This window comes from Muscardinus avellanarius (genome assembly GCF_963383645.1).
Source record: "Muscardinus avellanarius genome assembly, chromosome: 6".
Classification (NCBI taxonomy): Eukaryota; Metazoa; Chordata; class Mammalia; order Rodentia; family Gliridae; genus Muscardinus; species Muscardinus avellanarius.
Window position 1 is genome coordinate 86,944,124 of NC_137791.1, and position 25,309 is coordinate 86,969,432.

Below are 25,309 nucleotides of genomic sequence, written 5' to 3' on the forward strand. Positions count from 1 at the left end.
CACAATTACCCATCTTGTCTAATATCACACAACACACGGTGGCAGTCTCAGAACTTTTCTCCATCTTTCACTTTTAACTCCAGGAGGTTTTTCTCTGCATCACAGCTATGCTGTCTTTTCTAGTAGAGTAACTACCATTATCTATTATCTACAATGTTACATTCATCATTATTCATTATTGATAATTGTTTTAGGTAAATATTTTATCCTATTATTCAAAAATGTAAAACAGAAATCTTGTCATAGTAGTACCTGTTTTCATTTTTCTTCCTTTCCTACTGCTAAAAGTCAATTACTTTGGTGGCCAAAATGATTTTACAATTATGTCTGAGTTGAAATGTTAACATCAGTGGTTTTAATTTTGTTGATGAAAGAATTTTAAAAAGTGTTTTGATTTTCTGAGGCTTATGTAGTTGATCAATATATAAACATTCTTTTAAGACAGTATACTTAGCTGCTTATAGGCTGCTGATTCAGAGCCCAGTTCATATGTTATTGGTATCACTAAAAATGGAAAAATTGAAGAAAAATAAAGCTATATGAACTTTATTATGAAAGAAGAATATATTTGCAGATATTTTGAGAAGTTGATTGACCTCTATTGGTATCTTTTTGCCTTTTTTGTGCTGTTATTATGAGTCAAGTTTGTTTGTTTGTTTATTTATTTATTTATTTATTTATTTATTTTTATTTTTTGGTGGTACTGGGGGTGGAACCCGGAGGCGTTCTACCTCCAGGCTATACTTCCAGACCTTTTTTTATATTTTATTTGGAAACAGGGTCTCACTAAGTTGCTGAAAGCCTCACTAAGTAGCTGAGGCTGGCTTTGAACCCATGCGATCCTCCTGTCTCAGCCTCCCAAGCGCGGGAATAACAAGTGTGCGCCACCACGCCCGGCTCAAGTTTAGTTTTTGTGACGTTGTAATATACTCTTTTATTTTAGTTAGATAGGTAGGTAACAGGAATAGCCGAATATCCGAGCAGCATGATGGTGTGAAGAGGGACAAATGTAACTTTTGGGCTAACACTAAAACTTAAATTGGAAAAAAAAATATAAGCATATATTGAATACCTTCTAGTTTTCTGAAACTTTATTATTAATTTACATAGATCACCCTATTATGTTTTATAAAATATAAGATTGCTAATATTATAAACAAATGACAGATGAGCATAGGATGATATAACTAATTAGAACAAGAAATTTTGAGACTATGCAATTTATAAAACAATGGATCATTATTTTCTAATAAAATCAAAAGATTATTCTGGTTAAAGTATACTCAAACCTAAACTTGATGTTTATTGTGTTTACTAACATAAACTACCTTTAGTCTTTATTTTTTTATACTCTCTTAAGTGTCATTGACGTACTATGAATTGATCATTAAGCTTCGTTGAATGTCTGCCATACTATGCACTAGGAATTGTGTCATTATGATTTGCCTAATGATAACATTTAGAAGACCTTGGCAAATAGCAAATATTTTACTTTTCAAACTACATTATATGTACATAATGAAATAATTAATAGCATGTAATCTAAAAGTTTTTTATTCTATCAGAGTTTTTAAGTGATTGATGCCAATAAATATGTATATATACATATATGTATGTATGCAATTTTTCTTTTTGATTTATGTCTTTTTTCTCCATTTTCTCTTACTTTCCTTATTGTTGTTATTATTATTATCATTGGTGAGTGTTTGTTTTATACTTTTTCTTTTTTAATAATTTTGCAAAAACTTTGAAAGTGTAGTGACTGTGTGTGTATGTGTTTGCTGTTCAGTCAGTTTCCTCCAATTTTACATCATAAATAACCCTGATACATTTACCAAACCATAGAATTAACACTGGTAAAAATACTTTAAATTAAACTATAGCTGTTATATCAGTTTCACCAGTTTGTTTTTTTTTTAATCTTCCTTTTTGATTTCAGGAAACAACTGAGGATAACTACATTTTCTCATCACACTTTTATGTGGACTTTTCTGATATATCAGTTTTCTTGATTTTTATATTCTTAGCAATTTTTTTGAGGTACTGGGGATTGAACTCAGGGGCATTTTACCTCTGAGCTACACCCCCAGCCCTACTTTTTATTCTTTATTTTGAAACAGGGTCTCACTGAGTTGCAGAGGGCCTCACTAAGTAGCTGAGGCTGTCCACAAACCATTTTTAGCCTCCTGTCTCAGCCTCCCAAATGCTGGGATTACAAGTGTGCGCCACCATGCCCAGGTCATATTCTTGCACTTTGAAGAATATTATTCAGGTACTTCCTGGAATCTTCCTCCATTTTTCTTTGCTATGTTCTCATGGTTGAATTAGGGTAATAAGCTTTGGAGGAAGATCTCAGAAGTGAAGTATCCTTTTTATTTCATGATATGGTGGGTGCATGACAGAATATGCCTTTTCAGGGTGATATTGGACTCAGTCACATGGTTAAGATGCTGCCTGCCTACAAGTGTCTTCTATATAAAATTTCTGTTTTTTCTATTAATCATTTGTATAAGTCTATCGTTAAGTAAATCTATACATAAGGAAAAGGATCTACCTATATTTCTTAAAATTCTATGAAAAAATGTCTTACTATTTATGTGTTGATTTCTTTACTCAAATATTTATTTATAATTATAAACATATGGGTATTTATACTGGTCTTTGAATTACAAAACATGATTATTAATACTTGCCTTATTTGAATTATCCTGATTTTTGTTATAGGAGCTCCTTCATTCAGATTGATTTCCTTGCTCTTAATTGTTCATTTTTAAAAATAGAAACTATCTCTGAAGCAACATTACATTTATGTCATTTCAATATAACAAAGTTAGAACCACATTATTCTACCTATGCCTTTAAGATGCAATTCTTGTCAATACACTATCTATTTAACATGTTTATTGAGAACCTAACATAGACGGTAGACTCATCTAGACTCTGTAATTAGTCTAGGGGATGAGATCAGAGATGTAGCAGTGCTAGCTGAAAGAGAGCACTGCAGATTTTGTAAAGAACTTTAGCTTTTAAAACACAAAAGAAACATAAAACAAGAAACAGATGTAACGTGTTGAACAAATTATTAAACTATCTGGCTTTATATGGATCCAGATCGCTGGAGCTTCTGTGTTAAAATGTATTATAGATTAAATGTACTCCTGTTGAAGAAGAAAGATAAATTTGGTAGCGTAATAAATGTTATCAGATTAGAGGGTAGCTATGGGGATGGTAAACAGATCGCATTCTGGATTTCTAAAGAGCTCAGTATGAAATATGGGTTAAAGAGTATTCCAAGTTTAGAGTCCTGAACAACTGGGTGATAAGGTTATGGAACATATCTGTACACAAGTGTCCACATGCCTATGAGTAAATCCACAAACACAGGAACATATATAAGTGCACATGTATAAGTGCACATCTTTTATGGTTTGTAAAACAATAATTACTGATTATAATGGGTCTAAACTATAAAATTGTAACTGAACCATGTCTTAGTGGAACTCTAGTGCCTATTGTGCAGTGAAAGTAAAATATACATTATTTATTTATGAAAGTAAGACTTGCCTCATAAAGATAATGGACATATTTTCCCCCATACATTGGGCATTATACTTTTTTATTTTCACTTAAAATAACATTCTAGAATGTTTTCCTTTAGTATCATTTTAAATCACTGACAACATATTTTGAATTTTTTAATTGATTCTTTTTCTTCTTTTTTTTTTTTTTTTTTGGTGGTACTCGGGTTCCTGGAGCCCTTCTACCTCTGAGCTACACTCCCAGACCTATTATATATATATATATATATATATATATATATATATATATATATATATATATTTTTTTTTTTTAAACAAGGTCTCTTAAGCCAGCACTGCTGGATTTGACCTGTGCGATTGATCCTCCTGTCTCTGCCTCCCAAGCGTGGGGACTACAAGCATGTGCCACCACGCCTGACTTCTCCACAGTTTCTAATCTCATGGCTTGCCATTTTTTGATTCTCTGGTATGAGTGAAAAATTTGTACTTGTTATATTGTTAATTTTTTTAATTTATAATCAATATTGGTGAGAATAAGTTTCTCACTTTAGAACACTTTAAACGCTCCTGCACATATAACATATATATTAGTATGAATATGTCACTAATTATTTTAAATGTGTTATATAATGTTTTTTTCTTAATTGAAATGGTAAGCTGAAACCTTGCTAAAGTTAAACATATCTAAATGTGAATGTGTATGTAAAAGTATGCATGTGTTTGAAGATGAGTACATTTAGAATTTAGAGATAAGAAAAGCCATCTATTTTCATGCTTTGTAATCTCAGATAAGAGTGGGCATATTAAGAAGCAGAGATAAAAGAAGACAGTGAGGAATAATTCAAATTCTGGTAAAGGAATACTCTACATTGCAGCAATCCTAAATAGTGGGCTATATATAGAAATAAGATCAGTCATTGTTTTCAAGCCTGCTAAATAAAACTGAACTGTTGGAATGGCATCCACTTAACCTCTCAGGATTTGGCCAGCAGTATATAAAGCATGCAGAGGGAGCACACTGGCGTGTGTCTCCTGTTTACATGTCAGTTCTCTGAGTTTTCACAATGTTCAAAAGGCAGAAGTCCCTTGCCTCCGAACACAAGAAAGAATTATCCTTTCCGGGACTTTCACAGCCCATAACAAAGAATGATACAAGAAAATTTCACTCTCTTTCAGAACTTGTACTCTTAGCAGGCCCTCTGAAACCAAGTCCAGTCATCAAACATTCAAAAACTACTCACTTCCAGATTGAAATACTTGATGCTCAAACAAGAAAACAGATATGCATCGTGGATAAGGTGAGTTTTATTTATTGAATAAATATTTAATATCTGGCCATCTTTCACTTTACATTAGAATGGGATTTTTTTTGTCTTGTCTTTATTTTATTAATTTACTAATTTTTTCATAAAATTGATGGCACTCATGAAAGAAAAAAAATCTAGATTGATTTATATTTTTTGCTGCATAATTTGAATTAAAACCAGAAAGACAAATTTTATTTTTTGTTCATGGTATTTTTTGACAAATTAAGAGCTGTAAGTACTTTTTGTTACACTTGGCTCTACCAAGTTTTTAAAAAACATGTTTATAACTAATGTTCTGATTTTCAGTATTTATTGTGTTATAAATTAGTATAGTTACATACGATGCATTTTGGAACTAAGCATATCTGGACCCAATCCCTCCTACATCATTCTATTTATCAAGACTTAGGAGAGACTTAGGAATTGCTTATCCCAAGAGCTCCTTTTAGAATAAAGTTAATAAAATTAGATTTTTAAACTTATGTTGAAGAATAGATATAGTATAAGAGCATGCAAGTCATAATTCCTTGACCATAATGGAAACAAAATTATATTTTTATTTTTAAAAATTATATGGAGAGATAATATTAGCATACATGAAAATCTAAAAGCTATAGATTATACATATTTTATAAATGGCACAGAAAATCAGTTTTATTTCTTTATATTTGATCATTAATTGACAGGTTGTTATAATATATAAATTATAAATAATATTTTCAAATATATTGAGTAGGCTCTACTAATTTTATATTGTATGAAACTACCAAATTGTGTATCTACATGTTATAACTTGAACTTTAAAATAGACAAAGTGAGGATTGAAAACATCCCTAAAAAACGATTTGGAATGGTGTTGGAATTAAAGATAATTATGAACCATATTTTATATATACAAATACACAAACATAGAATATTCCAAACCAAAAAATAAAAATTTTCTCTTTCCTCCACTATCTTTTCCAACTTCGTCCTTTCTTCTATTTCTTTTTTCACCTGTTCAAATAATCTGCCCTCCCTTCTCTCTTCTCATTTTATCCTAAGCCCACTGGATATGGGTATTTCCCTCCATCACTTCTCAGAATTGAAACTTCCTGAGGTTACCTGTGAGTCAGTGAAAAAAAACTTTGCTAAATCCTCAGGCCCTTCTCGTGCTATATCTTCAAATGTCAGCCATATTTTTCATTGGTAATCAAATATATTATTTAAAACATGTTTCTTGAGAATGTGTATTTTCACCTGGGATACTTCACTAGCTTCCTCTTTTCTTTCCGCTGATTTTTCAGCATGGGAAATACTAGGTGAGGGACTTCAGTCACCAGAACTTCCCATCTAGAGCACTTTACATTTTAGAGTCCCATAACTGTAAATATCATCTGCCTATGGATGATTCATAGACACATAACTACAGCCCATTCTTTTCCCCTGAACTATAAATCTTCCTATTTACCTGGCTATCTGAACTTTTTCTGGGTATCTCAAGCTTAGCATATCTAAAACAGTACTCTTGTTCCTCCGATAATCTTCCTCACATTCTGGTTCCTTTCTACAAATAAATGAGTGGTAACTCCATCTTTCAAATAGCTCATGCCAAAGACTTGTAGGAGTCATGTTTCATCATCTCTTAATCTCACACTCCACATACAATCCATCTTCTTGGCAATGCCTTCGCAGTATCTCTGGACTCTGACAAATTCCCACCACCTCTGCTGCCAGCACTACTAAATCTTCACCTTGCTTTTGTCGTTAGCACTTTCAGTGTGTTCCTACACAGTAATCAGAACTAGCCTGTTGAATCTTGTCAGCTAATACTGCATCCTCACAATTAGTCAAAACCTTCCATTGTATGTCAACCATCACCTTTCTTTGGAGACTTTCTGACTATTTAAAATGTGAAGCCTGACAACACTACTGCACTTTCTATGATAATTCTCCGCTAATCTTATTAACATCTAACATATGCTTACTTTTTCATTAAGTTTATTATTTGACCTATCTTTAGTATGTCAGCTTCACAAAGTAAAGATTTAGTTGTTTTTTCTTCTTCATTATTTTCTGCATTTAGGACTATGTTTGGAACAAAGTGTTTAACAATATGTGTTAAATAAGTGGACAGATGTTCAAGAAATATGTAGACTTGACATTCCACTAATGTTTAGTATTGATCATTTTAAGGTGGCAGAGTTTAATATATGAAAATACATTTACTATTTCCTAAATCAATTTATTATTGGAATAAATGTAAATATGATCACAAAGAAGACACTGCCTAAAACCATTCCACTAAGTACAAAATTCCTCATGGTTTTCCCTAAACACAGATGTATTTAACTTTGCATCAGTGTTGAATTTATTGATAGCCACACTTTAATATTAAATGTTAACTTGCTTTTGGTGAATGAGGTGGAGATATTTACTTAATTAATTTAGCTATCTCCCATGAATAATTAAAACAGTATAGCTAATCAGGGTAATAAAATGTAGAGATTTAAATTATCATTAATCATTCTTGTTAAATGTTTATGGATATATCCAAAAATATAAAAAGTAGTATGAAAAGTAATTTTTAAAAATTGAGTAATGGATTATTTCCAGTTGCTTTCTATCCTTGTGTCACTTCTATTTTGGAAAATGTCAGAAGCTTATCTTGTGATAAGTCACTGATTCAAGAGCATGGCAAGAACACTAAAAGCTGGGCTGATAAATGTTTCAAATATCTTTCCACTTACTTTCCTTTGATCCAAAGAGACTGACATCAAAAACCTTGTTTCTCATATGGTTTTGTTTTCTCTATGTCAAAGATTTTTTTTTAATTTTAATGTGTTTTACAAATAAAATAAAATATTCAGTTATTTTTTAAATCTTTCTAATGGCAAACATACCAGAGGATAGTAAAGAGAATTACAGAATAGTACAATTATGTAAAATGTATTTTTAAAAACTTAGAAATTTTGAGAATTCTTAATTTCTGATATTGTCATTTTTAGTTTTGCCTTATACATGATATTTAGAATACTTGTGCTTCAATTTATTATTATTATTATTTTATTATTATTATTATCATTATTATTATTATTATTAGTGGTGGTGCTGGTTCCTGGAAACCCTTCTTCCTCTATTTTTTATATTTTTATTTGGAAACAGGGTCTCTTAAACCAGAGAGGCTGGCTTCAAATCTGTGTAATCCTCTTGTCTCCGCCTCCCAAGGAAGGGGAATACAAGCCACCATGCCCGGCTTCAATTTATTTTTTTTATAAAATGAAAATGGCATCTTACAATAGCCTACGGCAATTTTTCATAACTTCATGTTTATGCAAATGACAATATCTTCTTTTTCTTCTTTTTCTTCTTCCTCTTCATTTTCCTTTCTCCTATTTTCTTCCTCTAATTCTCTTCCTTACATTTTGTCTCCTTTCTCCTCTCCTCCCCCTCAGTTCTTTTTTCTTAGCAAGACAGAATGAAAGCTTATGAGATTTGATTTCAGATACATCAGAATTTTAATAGAAACTTCAAAATGCATTATCCTTTATTCCTTGGACATGATCCTGTACCTCTCACTTTTATTCAAGTTAGGTATTATTATTTCTCTTTATAAAGGAAGAAACTGTGGTACATTAAAAGTTGAAAGACTTAAAGTCAAACAAAGACTTAAATTTCAAACAAAATTTGAACCCAGACAATATATTTTATGCTCCTTGCTTTTAATAAAAGGTCTAAATATAGCAGAGAAAGAGATGTTACTGACTGTGGCTAGCCATAATCTTAGGCTGTGTCTAATTTAATGACTCAGTTGTCTGACTTCCATTTTTGAAAGGTATTTAAAGATGTGGTGCTGCTTTCAAGAGATGTCTATTTGCTCAACAATTTTAGACCATGAAGGCTCTTACGTATTCTATTTCTTATTAATTAACAAACAAAATAGCAATACTTAACATTCAAATAGAAACCATACATGAGTTTATAATACTACATTTTGATAAAATTGTGCAATCAAATTTAATATTATTATAAACCATATTAAATTAATATTAGCCATTCATCCTAGCAATGAGAATGAGCACAATCATTTTCAGGGAACCCAAAGGATCTCTATCAGCCAGCACCCTTTTGATATTCTTGGGAATTTTATAACATAGTATCCAGTTATGATTTCAAAGAATCTGTGTATTTACTAAACTATTATCTACTCTGACTTAGATTTCTCTCAGAAGTGATAGCGTTATATAATGATTTATGCCTTTATGTGAAACATATTTATGTATGAATTTGTTTTAAAATAATTTTTATCTTAACAGTTTTATCAGCTATTTTTATTCTTGCCTTATTTTTTTAACCAAACTAGTATATATAATTATCATCCAAGGTTATATTTATCTAAAGATTCTGTATCATATGCTCAATGTATTACCACATTTTGCATGATTAGCTTTACATAAATAAAAATAATATTTTAGATAATGTTAAAACATTAGGAATATTAATTTGTAAATATTAATCAGCAAAGGTGAGAAAATCATTCAAGTAATATTTGTATATAGTGCTTATTATAATTTAAATATTTTATGTAATAATGTTATTATTCATTTATGAAATTATTAGCATTTTTCAAATAAATCATCACTTTTTAAATGGTCAGATATTTATTTTATTTTTAATTGGTAAGTCAAAATTTTATACATATACATATATAGGTGATAAAATGTGTTATTTGGTAGAGGTATATATTCTAGGATGATCAAATGAGGCTAATTAGCACATCTATCAGCAATGTCTTTCTTATTCCCATCTCTCTTTTTCTCAGAGACCATCACAATAGCACTAGGTCTTTTGTTTTTTATCTGTCTCTCATATTCCAAAAAATGCATGCTTTTTTCATATATCATGATATACCATGCATATGTAGATATAAGCATTTTGTATCAGTGGAATAGAAGAGATAAAATAAATATGTTCTAGAAATCTATACATGAATTACATTTATAAAATGAATATATACTATTAAGTGAAGTGGAAAGGGGATAAATGAGTGGTGTGCATGTATGCCTCTACCATCTTTTATTCCATTAAAATTTATTATTATAATGTATTATTAAAAATAAATAAATAAATAAAAATAAAACATACACACAACACTCAAAACAAAAGAAGATGCATTTACAAAAAGATAGTTGAAATTTATCAGATTTTCTTGTCTCCAAATCTATATATTGACACTTCAGTGATATAGGCATCTCTTAACCAAATATATATTTGTTATGATGTTTCATCTATGTGCTTCAAATAATGCCTTGATTTAAGTAGATGCAATACCAATCCTTAAATTTTATCATCTACTTTGTAGGACAAATACTGCAGAAGCAATTTTAGGTGAAAATATGTCTCCCTAGTGCGAGAACAAGGTAATTTTGGATGGCAAACAAAGGCAAATAATTTAGTCTATTGAAGAGGAGACACTCTTTAGAAACATAATGCTGATGTTTGTTCCTAACAATAAATAGGATAAATAAAAGTGCAGAAATACCATAGGTACTTAGGAGGTGAAAACAATGAAATAAATCAGATGGTCAAGGAAGAGGAATGGGGAAGGTCTATGAATGGTGTTGAATTGCCGGGCTGAGCAGCTGTAGACCCTAAAGCTGATATAATTTTCTGTGTCACTTGTATGGTGTTTGTTGACTTATTTTTTTGCCACAGACAGAGAAGCTGTTAGAAAATACTGCATTTGTTCTTTTGCAGTTGGAGATCCCTGTGAGATATCTGAGTTGAGATAACCAGTAGACCTTTTGTGTGATGATTTTGAACTCAGAAGAGTAGTCATAGTTAAGTATGTTTACTTGGGAATTACAATGTATAGGTGATCTTTGTAGCCATTGGAGCAGAGAAGATACTTTGTGAAGAATGATGCAATACAAATGAAAAGCAACTATAGAGGCCTGAGGTCTCTAATTTTCAGTAGAGCTGTCATAAATTTCAGTTTCTAAAGGAAAAAGTCTCAAAAGAGGAAAACAAGAAAAATTTAAAGAGATGGGGAAAATGGGAAATATTATATCACAGATGCCTAAGCAAGTTCATTTGAATGAGAAGGAAGATATAAGGAGTCACAAATATTGTTAAGAAGCATTAGAGGAATGTTATAAGTATGTATTGCATTAAATGCTATGGTGTTTTTTGTGGAATTTGATTAGACTAATTTAGACAGAGTGATTGAGGGAAACTCCAGTATGTGATATGTATGACAGTCAGTGACAAATAAGAAATAAGGCTTTGCTGGAAGATACTGCTCTTGTTAGTTAACAGATCTTCAGAAAACTTACTGCTTCATTCTCCAACTCTACATATTCTTAAATGACATTTTTGGAATTGCTTTATATTTCTCTTATTACTTCATATTTCAGCATTTTATACTACTTAATATTTCTAGAATGTATTTTATAATTGTTATTCTTTGAGCTTTGGGAAAATTTCATTCCTCTGCCAGGAGTGTCTTTCTCTGTCATAATTTGCCCAAATGACATTCATACCATATGAGCCAAAGAAGATGACAAAATCCTTTCTGTGCCACTTAAATCTACAAGCACATATGTTCTTCATCCCAGTAACAGTTGGTTCAAACATTCATTATAGTTTGTATAATCTAATAATTGATAATGTCTTTTTGTAAGCTATGATAAATTTTGAGTTACTGTGCTTTTCTTAATCTTATAATAAAAATAAAGTGGAATTTATCTTTGTATATCAGTATTTACTTTGAATAACTTATTCTTGTATTTTGCAATGTATCCGTTTTATGAGTAATAGAAATAAAAATGCTTGAAAAGCACCAAATTAGATAAGACTATGAACTTTTCAACATTGCCATGATTCAAAAAGATTATGTGACCTAAATGATTTTGTGCAATAAACACAATTTAGATGTAGAACTAAAACTTGTTATATTCAGGCTTCTCTTGGATTTTATTCTAAGATAGTATTTTCTTAAAATACAAGGTATATTAATAACTCTTAATGTTTTTGTGGTAAATATAGTAAACAAGTTATATCTAAAATAACAAGTTTTAGATCAATGAAAAAGTTAATCAAACTAATTTTGGGGAGTTTTTCTACTTTAAAGTAACTTTGAAATATGAGATAAAAAAGAAATGATAACCAATAAGGAAAGAACACTAAGTGGAACATATTGTACAATTAAGAAAAAGTCTGTTTCCTATTAAATCCTGAAAAAAGTGAAGAGTTAAAAACATCTGTTAAAAAAATATCTAGGTTTACATGTCCAAGATAAAAATGTAAGAATGAGAGGGTGATGCCTACTCTGTTATTCAAATTACAAGGAGCTATTTCCTGAGTGGCTACTATAAATTACCTAAGGTTGAAAATCAAATATTTTCCTTACCCAAAGATGCATGAATCTACTTCGAAAGAAGGATTACACATTTTATCATATATTTTAATATAGTACATAGGAAACACAAATTTAACTTATACCATACTAAAACTTCTAGCGAAATAACTATTATTTTCCAGTAAAAGTTTAGGCATGATGATGAAAATCAAGAAATTGTTCAGCTGAAGGATGCACCTAAAGGCTCTTAAAAATATAGAACAACACAATAGCATGGGTGGTGTGGAAAAGTGTCCCAGGGAAAATACTTAGTCAAATTAAGACAAAGAAGCAAGACAGTAACAAAGCAATGCTTTTTTTGTAAAAGCAAGTAAAAGCAAGACTTCCTGTTGTGATGTCTCTGAATGGAGAAAACAGAATAAGATGATCCGGTTGGCTGATGAGAAAGGGTGTGAAAGATTGGCTGAAGCATCTGCATTTTTTTCTCACAAATTAGAGGAGTAGGGTTATTCTCTTTTGGGAATCCCTCCCTCCCATGTTTGTGGGTTAGCTGTTTTGGTCTTATATTTTTTCTTAAAATATTTTTATAGAAACAAAACAAAAAGAAAAACAAATTAGAGGTGTTATTTTTCAGTTCTACCTTTCATAAAATTAAGTTTGACAACCATGTGGAAAATAGAAAGGATAGCAGAAAGTTGGAAGGTAATATAGTAAAACTGAGAAGCAAGTCTTTCAGGAACCTGTTCAGGAATGCTACATTTGGAAGGCAACATGATATCAAGGGATTTCCTTAGGCTTTGCAGATACTTGGTAGCTTCTCTTACTTAAGTCATTGGATAGATCTTTATTTTATTTTCTCTAAGATTTTATTTACATTGACTATCCCATTAGAGGCACCGGGAAAAAAATCTCTGCTCTAAAAATCTCTAAAAATAAATGGCTATAGCACAGAACTTTGAAGATATTAGGCTATAGTTATCAAATTGAAGAGTATTATTTTAATAATAAAACAAAATTATATCTATTAAATGTATTGGGAAATTATAAAATAAAATGTTAATATTTTTTCACAAAATAATAAAATTACTAATTATACACAACAGTTTTTTCATCTTATATGTGTCTAATTTGTGTTTGGAAATATGTATGAAACAGTTCAAAATCAATTTAAAACTTTGAATCCTCTATAACGGAAAAGATAAAGATGCATTGCCACCTTGGAAGTCAGAGCAATGGGGTGTCCCACCTTCTCCCAGATCCATTCTAGATATATCACAAATCTTAAGATAAAAGACCAAAACCAAAAAATAAATTGAATAAAATGGTGAAATTTTAAAAATAATCCTGGAGTGGTGGGAGTGCAAACTAGTTCAGCCACTATGGAGATGAGTGTGGAGATTCCTTAGAAAATTGGGAATGGGTCCACCATATGATCTGGCTATACCACTCCTGAGTATCTTTCCAAATGGTTTGAAATCAGATAATTACAGAAATATATGCATACCCATGTTCATAGCAGCACAATTAGTAATAGCTGAAATATAGAACCAACCTAGGTCTCCATCAACAGATGAATGGATTGCAAAGTTATGGGAAATACACACAATGGAATTCTACTCAGCAACTAGGAAGAACAAAATCATGTCATTTTCATGAAGATGGAAAGACCTGGAGAACATTACATTAAGTGAGATCAGCCAAGCACAGAAAGAGAAGGGACATATATTTTCTTTAATATGCCCAAACTATAGAGTATTAGGGATAACAGAGGGACTCCAAAAAATGGAGGGGAAACCTCAGTAAAGCTAGAAAGGAAGGGTAGGGAAGAAGAAGGCTGAGTTTGAGTAATGGAGGAGCTATATTCGAATATCTGCATAAGTGTGAATGTAGCGTGGTTAACCTGGACACTCATTGTTGGGAGGGGGAGAAAAGGAAAGGGGGGGGGCACCAAGCACTGTTTGAATGTATGCCTTTTCCAATATGATCCACATAAAAATAAAAAATAATCCAAGAGTGGGAAAATATATATATAAGGGAAAGAAGCTAGTTTTTTTTAAAAATAAATGTATTTGAAATTTTAGGAAGTACATGTACACATTCTCTCTCTCTCTCTCTCTCACTCTCTCTCTCTCTCTCTCTCTCTCTCTCTCTCTCTCTTTCCCTTTCTCTCTTTCCTTCTCACTTAATTTTAAATGCATGCCAGTCATGTATCTTAGTTAAAGATGCTACAACAAAATTATTATAGGCTGAATATATCACAAAACAACAAAAATTTCTTTCTTATAGCACTGGAGGCTGGAAAGGCCTGATCAAGGCACCAGCCAATCAATTACTGGTAAGGTTTGTTTCTTTGTGAATGAATGGATGGGTATCTCCCACACACTGCATGCTAAAAGGGCTAGAAAACACTTTACGGTCTTTCTTAAAAAGGGAACCAGTCACACTCATGAAGCTGCCACGAACCAGATGTAGTCACACACAGCTAAAATTTCAGTATGTGGGAGGCTGAGGCAGGAGGATTTCAACCTCAAATCAGCCTCAGCAACCTAGAGAGACTCTGTTTCAAAATTAATAAAAATATTGCAAATTGTGTAGCTTGAAGGTAGAATGGTCCTGGTTTAGTACCCAGTATCAAACAAAACAAGCAAAAATGGAGGCTCCATGAATCCTAGCTATTTTTAAAAAATGTTTTCACTAATCTTATGCTCAAAGTTATTTAACAACAGTTTTTCCCCTGTATCTACTTTTTATAAAATTAACATTTATCAAATAATTAGTAATTTAAGTATCATTAAAAAACAAACATTCCACCTAAAGAGGCAAACATATATTGAGTGGATCATATTTATAGTATGTGTCTCAGCATCCTCATACCACATGTTTCTGACCACAAATTTGTGCTTCCCGAAGTCTTAAGTTTACACTATGAGAAAAGTAGTGATTAAATTTGTTTTTACTAGAATCTGTGTGGTGAATATGTCTATGTTCCACATAATTCTCAATTAAATATAATCATGATTAATTTCAAGTTTACTCATATTTATGTAATATCTTACTTTCTGCTGCAAATTATTCTATGTAGCTGGATATATTGGCACATGCCTATAGTTACACTAAAAAGAATGGTGAGAAAGGAGGATTGCAGGTTGAAAGCAGCCTGAGAAAATTATGAAGGTCTTTACTAACTTAACAAGACTTGGTTTCAAATCAAAAAAATTAAATTGAACTAGGGTTTTAGCTCACAGGTAAAATTCCCTTGAATTTAATCTCCAGTGACACACACACACACACACACACACACACACACAATGTGTATCAATACATAAAAAATTCTCAAAGGTTTTGAGACAAAGCATTGTTTGAATTCATTCACTTGATTATTATCAAGTAAAAATAAAGAGCAAGAGCATTCTATGGGTCATAATTCTAAAGCATGGCCTCCCTCTCCTTTCCTATTTTTTTCCTTTCCTTCCTATTCTCTCTCAACATGCCATTGTCCTCCTGCATCTATGTTTCACATCAGCACATTTAATCCACATTAGATTAAAAATAGTTTTTTAAAAAATTGCATCTGTGATGAACATATAATGAATTTTTATTCCCTAAAAACCATGGTGTAACAACTATTTGAATTGTATTAGTTATTATTATAGTTTAGACTTAGAATATCCCTCTAGACCTCATGGAGAAAAGAGAGCCATTTGGGGGCAAGACTTGGTTGTTGAGGAGCAGGCCCTAGGGGTGTAGTTTTGGAGATTATCTGTTGCCTCTCCTCTCCTTGCTCTCTCTGCTTCTGGCCTCCATGATATAATAATGGAAGAGTCCTTCTGCTCACACACTCTCTGCCACCTGTCCCCAGGCCCTGACTTCCCAAGATTTCACCTGACCTAACATGGACTGAACCTCTGAGATCTCCAGAATAGTTAGCAAACAAATCTTCCTTCCTCTATCTTATTATAATCAAGTTTGGGGGAGGGAGGGCTTGGCAGTGAGAATACAGACTTATAAAGATCTTATAAATAAGAGAGAGATAATATATCACAAGCTGAAATAAAAATTCAAGCAAGGTACAGACTTAGCCCAGACAGCACTTTCCTTTCTACTGATGAAACTGAGAGTAACATTAAAAATCTCTTCCAGTTATAAATAGTCCCTGTACACTGAAGAATCACCATGGGGATATCTCTAACAGTAAAGGGCAATCTGCTAGAGTAGAAATTACCTCCTCTAAGTGCCTTATATCCTTGGCCTTTCAAGTTTTAACTGAGAGCACAATACTATAGAGACACCCCTGAAGAGTTTAGAAAGGAATGCCAAAATGAATTTCTTACCAACTTTAGAGTTTCAAACGTACAAGCTGAACACCATTAGTATATTATATTTTGTTAGTAGATTCTTAAACTGACAATCACTGAATAATTTTCAATCCCTGTTGATCTGCTGTGATTTAAGCGAGTAACCTGAGCCCACCAGTCTGCCACCACTTAAAGTCTATGAATACCCTACTCACATTTTCCCTATCAGAAGTTCATTATCTTTAAACAGATTTATTTTGAACTCTTTCCTGCATCTAGAGACCAGATATTATATTTGAGAATTTATCTTCTACTTAAGTCAAGGAATGCTGTACCTCTGCCTTCTTATAAACATCAAACTAATATCACTTTGTGAAAAATAAAATTATTTGCTGTTTTTCTTATTTTTTAAATTCTAATTAGGTACTTAATGCATCTGAAATAAAGATTTAATAATATTTTAAGTTTGAAAGTTTATGGCTTTAAAATTATTGGCTATTTAACTTTGTAAAAATCATAATCGCATGTGATTAGTAAAACATTTGATAAATCGTTAGCTGTCTAAATGAGTTCTTCATTTGTCAATACTGATCTATACATCATTGAATGCAGATTTATTATGTGCTCCTCAAAATTCTATTTAATAAAACTTAGTTAAAATCTTACTTAATTTAATCAATGCTTTAACACAGAACTCTGAGCCAAAATTCAGATGGTGTTGCCACTGTCTTTCTGCAGATAATATTTTGAAAATCTCTCACTCTAAAGTTCTTGATAAACTACCTTTAACTTAAATATATGTTTTATGTAGAATTACTTTACTCTTGAGATAGTAAGAATAAAAGAACCACTTTTTTGTGGCAGTGGCGATTGAACCCAGATGATTCCACCTTTGCTAATCCCTGAGCCAAATTTTATTTCTTATTTGAAAATAGGGCCTAAATTCAGAAGGCCTCGCTAAGTTGTCAAATCTGGCTTTGAACCTGTGAGCCTCCTCTGTGTTGTTGATAGCTAAAATGAAATATGCTTCATTTCAACATAGGAAGAAAAGTCAGATAAGACTTATTTTATAATTATGAAAGTAAAGTCATACATGAATGTATTATCCATTTGCCTTTATATTTCCATCAACATTTCTGGCATTGTATAAACACAATCTCTTTTTAAGGTTTTTTTGGTGATTTATATAATTTAGGTTAATAGTCTATGTATGTCATAGTTTATGTATATAAACAAAATTTGTTTAACATACATTTCAAGAATTTTAAGATTTATATAAAATCAGCCATATAGCTTTAGGGAGATATTTTTCACCTTCTTATGAAGCTTAGTGTCACATACTTCACAAGGTTCTTTATGTTGTTACAGTGTCTGATTATATAGATTCTAAATTAGTGTCTGCCACAAAGTAATGACCAATGTATTTTCCTACACTTTACATTCCCATTTCATTTTGCCCTGCTATACAGTGCAGCATAGTGGTTAAGAACAAGACTTGGAACCATAAGAAGAATGCCCATGGAGGGACAACAAGTATTTTTACAATTATATGTCTGTAAGAGCAAAGGTTCTTTGCATTTAAGAAAAAAAATCCCTCCAAAATTAATGTGCTAGAATTCATTCACTTTTATTATTTCAGAATCCCCAGTGCTTCATTAAAGGGTATCAACTTACTTACATAAAGTAAGTTCAGCTGTCTAATTTGTGAGACAGAAAGCCAATCACGCTCTGTAACAGCAAGTGCAAGGGTATATGCAACAAATAAGAACCAGCAGCTTCAAGAATGTATAGTTACTCTAGATAGATATTAAAAACATGACGTCTTTCAAGGTCTAAGGCCTGAGGTAGAGACACTATCTCTCCTGCCCATATTGCATTGGTCAAAATAAACCAAAATGCCTAGTTCAACCCCAGGCAGTATCTCTTCCTAAAGATAAAATGCTTAGGATAGTAACAAATATTTGCTAAAATACACTAATTTGCCATACATTTTCAATTTTCAGGAACCACTTAAATTATTCTTATTTCTAAAACAGAAGACGTATAGTTAGGAAGATGGTTACAGAAATTGCATATGCTAAAATTCTGATTTTTAAACAAGTAGGTAAATCCCATTTTTAGAAAACTAAGAAAGAGGTTGCATATCTTAGAATGGGTGTTACCCTACATCATCAGGGTAATAAACTACACATTTTAACCTTTATATATAATATATATGTATAAATATATAATGTAATAGAAATGTATTTTATGTGTACTAGATGTAGATAATGTTCATATATATGTAAATTTATGTACAATATATATTTTCATACAATGTATTTGTATGAAAATAGTCTTTCAACATTGAACTCGGTCTTTTGTAGTTGCGTGTGTGTGTGTGTGTGTGTGCTTTTGTGTGCATTTTTACTTCTACACCTAATATTTACATTCAATTTATCTTCTCATGCTTCTTTCTGTAAGTTTAATTTTGAATATATATTTTTCTTCACAATGTTGACTGACAATTTCTGGATTATATATTGAAATTCCTCTTTCAAATGAATTTCTTTGCCATTATTTTTACTACCACTTAACTTCTAGTCCTCTAATCAGAACAAGAGTATTTTATAGACATTATATTATTTTAGAAGTTCTTGAGAAATTGGAGAAAATATAATTTTATAAAGTAAATATAATACTGGTGCAAGCGATTAGAATTGCCAGCTCAGTCTCAGGTTATTTTGTTCAATTCAAAATAGAAGTAATGAAGAGAGAATATCAACAGAATGAAGCTTGCTTGGAGCTTAAGGGAGGCAAGGCTCAGGTAAGGGTTCCTACACTAGCTCTCTAATGAAGAAATACACACACACACACACACACACACGGGCAGGATCACATAGACTCACAACCCACTGCTGCACACAATGCCAGGATTTCTGCACATCATGTAAGTTCCTTGCTCTCTGTAGTGACTTTTGCATTTGATGAGCCATTGGCTCATATATTTTGGGTATGTTTGTACTTTATTTATGAAAGATGGTCAGAATGCTCACTACTGCTACCCAAGAAATGCCATATATTATTCAAGTTCAGACTTATTAGGCATGCAGGGTTGCTGGAAAATTTGGAGGAAACAGCAGCTCCTGAACCTGGTCATTGGTGGAAACATTTTCTTTTTTAAAGTAGCTCATATTAGGAAGAAAACCTTAGTGGATAATCAGGGCCCTTCCTGCTCTCAGTACAAGAAAAGTTTTCTGTAAACCAGACTAAGCCCTAAATACAAGTTCAATAAGATCCATGATTAATTTCTTGAATGTGTAATGTTTATTCTTTGTCCTTGAACTTAAATATTGGGTAAAGCAATAATAAGCCAAACCTCAAATATGATCAATTAAAATTTAGAAGTGAATTTTGTTTCAACTACCACACACCATTTTTCCTACCTACTTATTATTTTAAGATGAATGTCTTCTGTCGTAAAAAGAAACATTAATAAAGACAGTTTCAGGGTTTCCAATGGAGAAATACTCATTCGTCCCATTTGTGCAATTAATTTTGATTTATGAAAATGAATAAATTACTATGATAGTTTGTCCTTTTTAAGATGCCAAAAACTGTCTAAAAAGTAGAAGTTATCATGAATAAGCTCCCTGATGAAGCCACTGGGACATCAATTTAGCAATCAGAGAGTCTTATGTGCTCTGCTAATTATCATAGTTCTTCTCTTTGTGCTCTGAGTGCAACTAAAGGACTGAAAGAGCAGATAAGCACAGTCTTGTGGCTAATTGAGTAGGTGTCTAAATCATTTAGTGGTTAATGTTTTCTGATGTTTTTGTCTAAAAGTACTCTAGGTAGGGCAGCTCCACAGATTAATTCAAATCAGCACTTTTCTAACGTGAAAGTCAAATGGAATATTAAAACACTTTTTAAGAATACTATTGACACTGTTAAAAGTTGGCAGTACAATACTATTCTACAAGTAGGTTTCTTTCAGGTAAACATAATTTTAAGTTTAAAGACATGCAAATTTGAGAGGAAAAATTATGTTAAATTAAAAGATTTTCATTTAAATTATTATTATAGTTAAAAGAAAAACATACAACATCCCTGTAGAGATATACTTAAGAAGTATTTTGCCTTATAATTAAGGAAATTCAGTTTCATACTGTTTATGTATGATTTTTGTATTAGCCAAAAATCATTTGTATTTTTGATTATGCAAAAGCAAAATTCTTTTATATACTATGAAGAATGCTATTTATCAAAACACAATCTGCTTTCACTAGGTCATTGGTTTCAAGATCTTTAGTTATTGAGTAAGGGGCACATAAAAACAGGATAATGTGCTAACACAGGCGGATCAATGGATAAAGTCCAGCCTTAGCAACTTAAACAGACCCTGTTTAAAAATTAGAAAAAAAAAAGTGCTGGAGTGTAGCTCGGAGTTAGACTGTCCCTGAGCTTAATCCCCAGTGCCACATGCACACACAAAATAAATTTCTTGGTCCTTGAAATAATTAATGAACAAATATTTGTTACTCTTGATATGGTGTACAGGCTCCAGACTAACCTGTCATAGAAAGTGACATATAAAAATGACATTTAATTGAATAAGTAATGTTGAGAAAAAATAATGGGCACCATTAAAATAAACTATTTATTTATTTTTTTTATTAATTTATTTTTTAAATTGGTGCATTGTAGTAATATATCAATCACATTGGAGTACAAGACTTGAGAGGATATACAAGCACACATCATCCAATTAGCCCTCCTCCAGCCCCCATCCCATTCCCTCCCCCTCCCTCCATCGCACACTTCTTTGGTGATTTACTTTGATACATTTGTTTATGTACCTCCTGCGTTTTAAAGAGGCTCAGTCCTCCAGTATTACATACCCTCTGATTGGTCACATTAGTTGCTTCACTATAGGGCCCTTTCTATAGCTCAACCTCTTCCTGTTGCCCTTTTCCTCCTAGTTATTGCTGATTAAGAGAAGCGTCTGATTTATATTTTCTGTGATATTTCTCTGTGCATGCTGCGTTGCAAGTACCGATCCCACTCTTGATGGTCCCAGTAGTGGCCTGGCTACTCAGTGGACTGATCCAGACCTCGCTGGCTCAAGCAGCGGCCTTGCCTCATGGGAGGCCCCAGGTCTAGTCTCGCTGGCCCCTGCACCGGTCTAACCCCTAAGCTGGCTTTGGTCCTGGCCTTGGAGGCCGCAGGAGTGGCCTTGCCTCACGGCAGGCTCCAATGCCGGCCTTGCTGGCCCCAACATCGGCCTCACCCCTCAGCAGGCTCCAATCCCGGGCTCGGAGGCCTCAGTACCAGCCTTGCCTCATGGCAGGCTCCAGTGCCGGCCTCGCTGGCCCCAGCACCGGCCTAACCCCTCGGTGGGTTCCGTTCCCGGGTTAGGAGGCCCCAGCACTGGCCATGTCTCACGGCAGGCTCCGATGCTGGCCTCGCCTCACGGCAGGCTCCGATGCCGGCCTTGCTGGCCCCAGCACCAGTCTAGCCCTTTGGCAGGTTGTTATCCTGGCCTCGGAAGCCCCAGTACCGGCCTGGCCTCACGGCAGGCTCCGATACCAGCCTCGCTGGCCCCAGCATCGGCCTCAACCCTCAGCAGGTTCCAATCCCGGGCTCGGAGGCCCCAGTACCAGCCTTGCCTCATGGCAGGCTCCGGTGCCAGCCTCGCTGGCCCCAGCACCGGCCTAACCCCTCGGCCGGCTCCTATACTGGCCTCGGAGGTCCCAGCACCGGCCATGCCTCACGGCAGGCTGCGATGCCGGCCTCACTGGCTCCAGGACCAGCCTAACCCCTCAGCAGGCTCTTATCCTGGCCGAGGAGGCCCCAGTATCAGCCTTACTTCACGGCAGGCTCCGATGCCGGCCTTGCTGGCCCAAGCACCTTCCTAACCCCTCGGCAGGCTCTTATCCTGGCCTCGGAGGCCCCAGTACCGGCCTTGCCTCAAGGCAGGCTCCGATGCCGGCCTCGCTGGCCCCAGCACCGGCCTAACCCCTCGGCAGGCTCTTATCCCGGCCTCGGAGACCCCAGCACTGGTCATGCCTCACGGTAGGCTCCGATGCCGGCCTCGCTGGCCCCAGCACTGGCCTAACCCCTCGGCAGGCTCTTATCCTGGCCTCGAGGCCCCAGTACTGGCCTTGCCTCAAGGCAGACTCCGATGCCGGCCTCGCTGGCCCCAGCACCGGCCTAACCCCTTGGCAGGCTCATATCCAGGCCTCGGAGGCCCCAGCACCAGCCTAACCCCTCAGCAGGCTCTTATCCTGGCCTCGAGGCCCCAGTACCGGCCTTGCCTCAAGGCAGGCTCCAATGCCGGCCTCACTGGCCCCAGCACCAGCCTAACCCCTCGGCAGGCTCCGATCCCGGCCTCGGAGGCCCCAGCACTGGTCATGCCTCATGGCAGGCTCCGATGCCGGCCTCGCTGGTCCCAGCACCGGCCTAACCCCTCGGCAGGCTCCGATCCCGGCCTTGGAAGCCCCAGCACTGGTCATGCCTCAAGGCAGGCTCTGATGCCGGCCTCGCTGGCCCCAGCACTGGCCTAACCCCTCGGCAGGCTCTTATCCTGGCCTCGAGGCCCCAGTACTGGCCTTGCCTCAAGGCAGGCTCCGATGCCGGCCTCGCTGGCCCCAGCACCGGCCTAACCCCTCGGCAGGCTCCGATCCCGGCCTCGGAGGCCCCAGCACTGGTCATGCCTCACGGCAGGCTCCGATGCCGGCCTCACTGGCCCCAGCACCGGCCTAACCCCTCAGCAGGCTCTTATCCCGGCCTTGGAGACCCCAGCACTGGTCATGCCTCACGGCAGGCTCCAATGCCAGCCTCGCTGGCCCCAGCACCAGTCTAACCCCTCAGCAGTCTCTTATCCTGGCCTCGAAGCCCCAGTACCGGCCTTGCCTCAAGGCAGACTCCAATGCCGGCCTCACTGGCCCCAGCACCGGCCTAACCCCTCAGCAGGCTCCGATCCCGGCCTCGGAGGCCCCAGCACTGGTCATGCCTCACGGCAGGCTCCGATGCCGGCCTCACTGGCCCCAGCACCAGCCTAACCCCTCAGCAGGCTCTTATCCTGGCCATGGAGGCCTCAGTACCAGCCTTGCCTCAAGGCAGGCTCCGATGCCGGCCTCACTGACCCCAGCACCGGCCTAACCCCTCAGCAAGTTCCGGACCCGACCTCAGAGGCCCTAGCACAAGCCTTGCCTCATGGCAGGCTCCAATGCCGGCCTCACTGGCCCCAGCATCGGTCTAACCCCTCTGCAGGTTCCAATCTCGGCCACAGAAGCCTCAGTAGTGGCCTTGCCTCACAGCAAGTTCCGATGTCGGCCACTGGCCCCGGTGCCCGCCTAACCCCTCAGCAGGTTCCGATCACTGTCTCTGTGGTTATTATTTCAAAGGTTCCAGGTGTAAAGTATCAGATCTCTGCCTCCCCTGAGTATTGGCCACTGGCATTGCCACTGCCTCCACCGTTTCAAATCCTTCCCAGGCTCTTTTTCCACTCTGAATGTTGTCCAGTGTTCCTAAGCATGCGTGATGGTAGCATTCGACATTTGGTGTAATTTCTCCAAAAACATAAAGTTGGTAAGATTCGGTTTCTGCTGCTCCTGAATACAAGTCTCCACCACCATTGCGGAAAACTCTTTCAACACCGCATTTCTCCTTGGTCTCCGCTAAACTCTCTCCTTATATGTGATGTCTGAGATTCTTAAGAATATAGAGAAATAGCAGTCCTCTTTCACGGCGAATTTTTCCATAAGTTCCAGTGCATTTAGATAAGTTTTGTCTGCATCTCCAGTGTCCTGGCATCCATAATGGCTTTCTTATCTCCTCTCCGATATTTTTCTTTATCTTTTTCTGTTCTGGGCCCGGTTTCTCCAGGGGTCTGGAGTGCTACTCGCAGTTCGGCCCGGGGGCCCAGAGTCCCGCGACCTGGGCCCCAGTTGGCGTGCCCCCGACCCCCGCCCAGAACCCAGCATCTTACTGGGGCCGGTTTCTCCAGGGGTCTGGTGTGCTATGCGCATTTCGGCCGGGGCCCAAAGTCCCGCGACCCGGGCCCCAGCTGGCGTGCCCCACCCGCGACCTAAAATAAACTATTTAATAAAACATAACATAAATATCAGTGAGTAATCAAAACCAAAATGAAAAGTAATATATGGAAGCATATACTACACATTTTCTTCTCTTTAAATGATTATTTATTTATTTATTTATTTATTTATTTTTGGCGGTACTGAAGATGGAACCCAGGGAAATTCTACCTCCAAGCTAATCCTCAGCCCTATTTTTTATTCTTTATTTTGAAACAGGGTCTCACTAAGTTGCAAAGGACCTCACTAAAAGGCTGAGGCTGTCCGCGCACTGTGATTCACCTGTTTCAGCCTCCCAAATGCTGAAATTGCAAGCATGTGTCACCATTCCTGGCCTTATAAACCACTTTCTAAAATAGTTATTAACATATTCCAGAAAAGAACAATGATATGAGATATTTAAAAAATACAGAATGTTTAGTGCTATTTGTTAACTATAGCAAAAACCAAATGGGAATTGAAACCATTCTCCAGGGCTTAAATCTTAAAATTTGTTTTATTAATAAACACCTTACATTAAAATAAAAAATTCTGAATAATATACCAAACCTCTGTTTATAGAATTATTAAGCAGGGGAATATGGCAAAACGCATTTATTGATATACTTTTATTATATAATAAAATATTAAGAGCGATATTAATAAGAACTGGGGAATTATGGGCTAGACTTTTTTCATTTTTAAATTTAGCCCTTCCAAAAATTGACACAAAATATTTTAATATACTAAAAACAATAAAAATATATATACA

General features: G+C 35.5%; 1 protein-coding gene across 1 annotated transcript in view; it reads left to right on the plus strand.

The window, feature by feature from the left end:
• Positions 1-4,603: 4,603 nt before the first annotated feature.
• Positions 4,604-25,309, plus strand: part of TECRL (trans-2,3-enoyl-CoA reductase like) — a gene marked incomplete at both ends in the record, with an annotated part of 73,579 nt that continues 52,873 nt past the window's right edge. The window contains one exon of the mRNA XM_080697647.1: positions 4,604-4,837. Within this exon, the coding sequence (XP_080553773.1) occupies positions 4,604-4,837 (234 nt within the window). The remainder of the gene's footprint in view (positions 4,838-25,309) is intronic.